Below are 7,743 nucleotides of genomic sequence, written 5' to 3'. Positions count from 1 at the left end.
GGGGGGGGACAGACAGGAAAAAGAAATGTAAAACTTCTGTGAGGTTATTAAAATTTGGTCTTCCTATCCGATTGACAACGGTTGCCCTCATTTCTTCTTCTGCTAACAAAGGTTGCCATATAAACACAGAAATTAAGGAAAATCTCCCATTCTAGGACACCAAACAATAAAAACCTTCACAGAAGTATTTCTTCTATGCGTTTCCTAGAAAAAAAACCCAAACGGTTTTGGCAGGTGTTGTGCCTTAAAACACTGCTTTATTTATATAACTGACTAAAAGAACATGAGATATGGGTAAAATGTACACATATCACAAATAATTAGCATAATTAAAGTTGAATTCTGAGGGGAGAAAAAAAAAAGGTTAAATGCTCATTTAGGTCTAGGATACCTAAAAAAAAGAACTAATCCTTACCTAATCTCCGCTCATGCAGACTAGCTCCAGACTACAAGACTGGCACCCACAGATGCCCCCCTACGCTCCGGCGGTTGAACGGTGACATTATCAGTTACAATGCAGGGCCCATAGGAAGCCGAGACATGGTCCACAAGCTGGAGCGTAGGGAAGATGGAGAGTGCTGACTGCCAGGGAAGACGGGGAACAGGTAAGTAGTACTACATTACACAATACTCTGGACCTTAACAAGCATTTAACCCTTTCAGTGTGGGGGTAGTCCCACCACAAGGAGTTTATCGTTTCCCCCCAGAGATAGGCTTTAAAGTGAATACGTGCCCAGATCATGCACACAAAAGTATTTACATGTTTTGAACAAGCAGTAAAAGCACTTTAAGATAATCTCTAAATCAACTCTGTATCTACAGGCATTGTAGAGAAAATAGAATTTTTGTACTCACCTTAAAATACTTTTTTGGAGTCCATGGGGGGACACAGGAATAACAATACTGACAGGTTATACTGCCACCTACAGGAGGATAGGACACTAGCAAAGAAAAAAAATAGACCAGCCCAGATTAACCCCTTGTGTATCCAGCATGCCTGGTTTGTAGCAAGCAGTACCAAAAAAATAAACAGATGGGTGGGACTTGTGTCCCTCAATGGACTCAGAGAAAAGGATTTTACAAAAACCCTATTTTCTTTCACTTCATTGAGAGATCAAGGAATTCAGATACTGTCAGGACATCCAAAAAGGAGTGCAATAGATGGACAACAGAGCAGCAACCACTAACAGGCCCAAAAAACAAAACTAGCAACTGCCTTCAGCGAAAGACACAACTGGGAGACCTAGCCTAAATCTGAAAACAAATTAGGCCGAGTCCTCTACCAGTCCAAAGGGAGGGCACATTTGAGCAACATCTGATTTTCAAGACCAAGATAGAAGGCCACCACCAGAGGAGAACGACCCCACACAAGGAAACACTGAACCAGCTCTTAACTGATCAACCAAAACTCACCAACAGGTGTTTTTATAATTTACTGCGAAGGGAAGAAAAGATCAACAACCTGATGTGGTCAACAAGAATTGGGGACAGACCCCTAGAATGAACAGCACCCAAGAACGAACCCAAGACAAAACGGACCTCGAGAGAAAGACCAGCTGGCCTAAGTGGGAAAGTCCTAAGCCTGTGCATCCCTGACCCCCTAGGATCAAGGGAGGAGAACTCGGCATTGCAAGAGATGGCCTGGCCAGACAACTAACCTCAAAAAGTGAGACTTAACAGGGAAAACCCTTAATTATGTAGAACACAAAAACCTACAAAGGGTGTGAAATGACTCCCGAGTCAACGAGAGAACTTAAGAACTTGATCCAATAAAGTCAAAAAGACTGGAAGGGGTAGGGTGCAACATGGGAAGCATCCCCACAAAAGGCATGAAAGTAAGACCTTTGGCTCCAAACTGGTGAGATGGGATCAACCAGATGGAACAGAAGATGAAGCTAATACATCCTTCTCTGGTACACAAGAGGTGACTCTGGGGCAACGCCAGAGGGATCACTTTGAAGGACAATAGGGCCTATCCCTGACCATAGACCTAGGCATACTCCTAATACTCTAGATCCAGTGAAGCATCAGCATTGTTGGGAGCAAGGAACAGGAATCTTACAGCTGCAAATTAGCCAAGGAAAGAGGACCTAACCCCAGGTGGACAGGTCCCCCGAATACAATAAGGATACCTGCAACAGAAGACTAAAGGGTTCTGCCCACCAACCGTCCAGGGGGCCCTCCTCAGACAACCTTCGTCTCCAATGCAGTGTCAGAGGTGCACCCAAATGAATGAGTATCTCCTCCATGTCCAGAGGTTTACCAGTAGAGTGGAACTGGCTTCCAATGGATTATCCTTAAAGGAGAACTATGGGGTCAGGGCTTTTCCCCATAGTTCTCCTTAGGGTAACGGGAGGACACAAACTAGCGTCCTCCGTTACCCTAAGCTCAGTATACCGCAAGCTACAGCTCGCGGTATACAGAGACGCCGCAGCGGATCCCGACATCGATGTCGAGATCCGCCCAGCTGCGTGAGTGACAGCTGGCTCTGCCTATCTAGAGGCAGAGCCAGCTGTACCACCCCGTCCGTTCCGCCAGTCAGCGCAGGCGGATCGCAGCGGGGAATCCAGCCCCTCCCCTGTCACGGCAGAGAGCTGTGACAGGATCGAGAGGTGAGCGAACACCGGTATATGTTCGCTCACCTCCCGATCTACTGAGCCGACCTGTGACAGTCTCATTGTCACAGGTCGGCTAGAACTATGAGGTGAGTAAAAAGCACTCACCTCATAGTTCTCCTTTAAGGGGATCAGTGTGGGTGAGACTCAAGATATACAGTATCGTCCACAGCACAGAGGTCAGACTACCTTTAGCGCAGGATGGACGCCTACCCTTTCTCAGTGGTGATGACACAACAGTAACAAGATGGTGTTTGAGCCCAAAACAAGAGACTTACCCAAAGAAGGATACCACAATGTAGAAGCCACCTGTTTTGGAAAACCAGAGTTAAACCTACAACAGAGGAGAAAGGGTATGAAAGTGCACTGAGAATACCTAGGAGATAACCGGTTTTCCTGTTATGGCAGGTCACTGACAGACCCATAATGGGTACAGTGGGTATGAACCACCATTTAACAAATCCCCTCTCAAAAGGGACAGTTCTACCACACCCTCAGGCGAGGCTTGGGACCCTTCAAGGTGCTTCCAGTTTACATAGAAATACTTTGAAAGGAGCATGCAATTGAAAGGGGGCTCTGGAGGATCCAAAGCTGGAGACAGCAGGCTGATAGTTTAAATGCAATGTAGTGCACACATAGCATAACTAAGGACCTCGGGCAGATCAGAGACTCTGCAGTGGAAATCCAAGAAAGAAAAAAAAGGTTAAAGATTGGTTAGACTTTCCTCAGCAGAGGTGAACAAAAGATGTCCAACCTTCTAGGACACTAGCAAAAAACTGAGACATGCTGGGTAGAGGAGAGGTTATCCAAGGCTAGCCAACAATTTTTCTTGTTTGCCAGTGTAGACTAGTGCAGTTCTCCTGTAGATGGCCATATAACCTGACCGTATCTAAATTCCTGAGTCCTTCAATGGACAGGAAAGTTCACAACACAGGTGATTAAATCTTAGCCTTTTCTTCTATAAGAACAGATCTTGGCAGCCTGCAAGATCTCTAATGTAAGCACACAGCTGATGTTTCTAAGGTGTCAACAGGCAGATATTGGGCTGTAGAGTCTTTGTTGTAATGTTCAAGAATGAACAAGTTCACACTTTTGTTGTTTATTCTGTTAAACAGACCAAATCACACCAGAAAAGGTGTGTGTATTTGTTTTTGGGGTTTTCTTTAAACTAAGTGCACCACAATACAAGGTGCATTACTGTGTGTTGTAGTGGCCTACAATGCACATCTGCTGGCACTGCAGCACACAAAACGCATGTTTTCACACGCTGCTGCCCAGCAACAGTGTGAACCCAGCATAAAAGCAGCTAGGGAGTTCAGGGATGGCTTGTGTTTACTGCTTGTCAAGAATATGTAAATAGTTAATGCTCAAAAGGTGCACTTTCAAATTAATTTTGAACTATACAGACAAAATAGACTGAAAGTAACACAAATAAACTTTACATTCTGGTTGATAAATGCTCAAAGGGCCCATGCACATTTATGTGTTATGAAAAGGAGTCTGTTACCACACTTTACATTCTGCACAGCAATGCCTGCACTGCAGTATGGTGCTATTCCTTTTCGATGGCAAACCAATGCATTGTTACTGCTAGCAGTACAATATAAAAGCGCCACACACCCTCTGCCTCTCTAGAGCCAGAGCCAGCTCTGCCCGCCCCCTCCCTCGTCCATCCCTCCAGTCAGCGCTATAGGAATAGGAAGAGGGGAAGGGGGTCACAGCTCTCCGCAGGGAGGAGATGGTGAACTGAGCAATCAGCGGTATGTGATTGCTCAGTTCTCGATCTATAGAGCCAACGTGCGACAGCTGCAGTGTCACATATCAGCTCTAATTATGGGGATGAGTGCATTTCACTCTCTCCATAATTCTCCTTTAACACACTTCAACAGCCCAGAGAAATGTGCATGGTCCCCTACTGTGTGCAATGAAGAGACAGGGAACAGCACAGCAAACAAACACTAAGCAAGCATAGCTAAATGTCTACATCCTAAAAAGGTTAGAGGTATATTATTCAGACAAGCACCTTGTGTTGGCTATCCTTTCCCTCCATTCCTCTGATAGGAAGTCTCCACGTTCCAGCTAAATATGATAAAACACCCATTATTTATAGAAAGTCAAGTTTACAAAAAATACAAAAAGAAACTGATAAAACCTAAAATCTTAAAATCACAATTTTCAGTGCTGCCTGAGCATTTTAATGCTTTATCTTGTTTTGTACCAGTGCAGGGTACAAAGCAAAATGGGAAAAAATAAAGTTAAAGCAATCCTGCTGCCATGTTAGATAAAAAATTTGCAGCATGTAGAGGACAAAAATTGATACATTTGGTAGGCAGTGTTTTAAATCTTCAATCTTTTCAAGAGAAACCAAAACCACTGATATTCAATACTTCTGACTGTCAATATATGGTGCTTATTAGAAATGTGTCTTACTCTGCAACACCCATTGTACTGTGTCAGAAAGATTTGACGGGGTCATTATATCCCCACTCTACCTACTCATGGCAATGTCTGTACACTGTGCTTGCTATACTTTACACGGACCAAGGCTTTTTACTGCTTTTCCTCCTACACTTACATTTGAAAATGTAAAGGGCCAATCCCCTCCTCCTGCCTCTTCAATAAAATGAATAATGTTAGTAGTAAAATCTACACTCTAGTACACTCAGATCCGCTGTACTGCTATCATCCCGGATATCACCCCAGTGCACTGTTGATACAGATTTTACATTTATTCAATAAGATGCCCTGTGCCTCTATGTTATATGCAGTGTCCCATACCTTGCTATCACAGACAAATTGGGCACCTCCTCAAAAGCTGCACAACCAAAAACATTTTAGTCAAGATGTAAGAAAAATGCTTCAAAGGAAAACAAAGATGAAAGCCCAGCATTAAACTGGCTGCCCACATTACAATTTGACAACAACTCAGTAGTATCCGAGGGCCTACTTAAATAATTAATTACTATCCAATCAGACAGAATACAGAACTGCACTTTAGGTAAATCTAAGCAAGACTGCACAAGAAGACTGTTGGGTGTGCTGGGGTCTAATAAGAAATGGTCCCATTAATCCAGTCAATGTTTTATATAAACTCATACACATTTTTTGAATACACTGGATCTTAGGTCAAACCAAAAACCTTTGCATTTATGTACAGTTCTTAGGGGAGGGTTAAAACATAGTTACATAGTATTTGAGGTTGAGTCCCTGTGTGATCTTGTTTTTAAGAGTACCTGTACCCCTGTATGTTACGGTCTCTGAGGAAGGTGTCCAAATGCTTTTTGAATGATTCAATACTGTTAGCTGATACCACTGCTCGTGGCAGCAAATTCCAGATTTTAATAGCTCTGATATGTTTATTGCTGATGTTGCCATCACCACTGAACATCTTGTACACCAAAATCATGTCCTCCCTTAGTTGCCTCACTTCCAGCGTGAACATGTTTAAATTTAGTAACCTTGTCTCATAGCTTTGGTCCTCCATCCCCTTAGTTTAGTTGCCCTTCTCTGGATTCTCTCCAGCTCAAAGACAACCTTTCTGTGAAAAACATTAGTCCATTCTCTCTATTTCCACTATTCCAAACTACCCATTCAAGAAAATGACATGCACATTTCCTTTTTTTTTCTTATTATTTTAAAAGTATAGCATGAACTAAATCTAAGCCTTGTACATTACATAGAGTTTAAATGTCAACACACACTAAGGGTCCCCGGTTCAAATCCCAGCCAGGTCACTATCTGCAGGGAGTTTGCATGTTCTCCCTGTGCTTGTGTGGGTTTCCTCTGGGCACTCCGGTTTTCATAGTATTTGAGGTTGAATAAAGACATAAGTCCATCATGTCCCACACTCCAAAGACATGCTGGAAGGTTAATTAGCTGCTGCCTAAATTGGCCCTCATATGTATGTATGTATGTATGTATGTATGTATGTATGTATGTATGTATGTATGTGAGATGGGGACCTTAGATTGTAAGCTCCTTGAGGGCAGGGCCTGATGTGAATGTGCACTGTGTAAAGCGCTACGTCAATTGTCCGCGCTATATAAATACCTGTGAATATAAATAATCTAACATGTGCCTAAAACATGCAGATGTAAATGGGGCTGCCTTATTGCAGTGTTTAGTTTAAAATAATACTTGAGGTCCGTCTCGTTTCTACACGTTTGCTCTGCCATATTTCTGTCAATGTATAAAATATATAGACAACTCTAGAGACATGTTAATAGCCACAGAATGAGTGCATTGTTTGGGCCAATAAGCCCAGATTTGCAGTGTCAGTATGCATTCACACAACTGCATTGTTGTAACGCACATTACATTTAATGGTGCACTGCACTGACATTCATTGTGAATGGCATACCTATGCACCTTAAAACACGTGGGCCGTAATGCACCGCAGAGCACCATACGTGTCCTGTGTATTGCACTGCTAAATGTGAAACCTGCTTCAATTTCATGTGCATTGCTGTGTGTTACACCCCCAACACAAGCATCCATGCAGTTGAGTGAATGACCCTGCGTAATGTCAGAAGCAGTAAAGCAAAGCAATTTTGCAAAACAGTAATAAGCAAATATGGCCATATATACTGGAAAAAGATGTAAAAAAAAATTGTTTTAAACCTCAAAATATTGATAAGATGTTTTACATTATGTTCAAACTCTTTTACATGTTTACCACTTAAACCTTTGAAAGAGTACACATTACCTTAAAGCAATACTTACTGTATATTCTGAATGCTTCTTTCCATACCATTTCATCCACTTTCTAAACTCTTTATCCATTGTCTACAATAAACAAGCAATTTTTAGGTCACAATATAACTGCACATTAAAAGAGCCACTAACATTATCACTGATTCTTACAAGTATGCAAGGAAAAGCGCGCCCCACTCCTTTTTAACACGAGAGGCAAACAAGCCCATAAAAAGCAAAGCAGTTCTCCGTTTATATATATTTTTTTTTTTGAAAAATTCTGTTTATTAAATTTTTGCATGCAAATACATTACAACATTCCTCCTACAACAGTAGGGGCACATACTTCGTTACTAACAGGTACAACCTACACATACTCCACCTGCACTTCCTTGCGGAAGGAAAATTACAAAACATACATACATAACCCCCCCCC

At 42.3% G+C, this 7,743-nt stretch overlaps 1 protein-coding gene across 1 annotated transcript in view; it reads right to left on the bottom strand.

Annotated features, from left to right (window-relative positions):
- The window catches only part of LOC108801355 (histone-lysine N-methyltransferase, H3 lysine-79 specific-like), a gene marked incomplete at its 3' end in the record, with an annotated part of 132,045 nt that overhangs the window by 54,457 nt on the left and 69,845 nt on the right, over positions 1–7,743 (bottom strand). The window contains exons 10-11 of the mRNA XM_018573282.1: positions 7,338–7,400; positions 4,639–4,694 (exon numbers count right to left, since the gene is read on the bottom strand). Coding sequence (XP_018428784.1) covers positions 4,639–4,694; positions 7,338–7,400 — 119 coding nt within the window. The remainder of the gene's footprint in view (positions 1–4,638; positions 4,695–7,337; positions 7,401–7,743) is intronic.

Source organism: Nanorana parkeri, unplaced genomic scaffold, assembly GCF_000935625.1.
Source record: "Nanorana parkeri isolate BGI_ZX_2015 unplaced genomic scaffold, ASM93562v1 scaffold2314, whole genome shotgun sequence".
Taxonomy (NCBI): domain Eukaryota; kingdom Metazoa; phylum Chordata; class Amphibia; order Anura; family Dicroglossidae; genus Nanorana; species Nanorana parkeri.
This window is presented reverse-complemented; position numbering and strand designations above follow the sequence as displayed.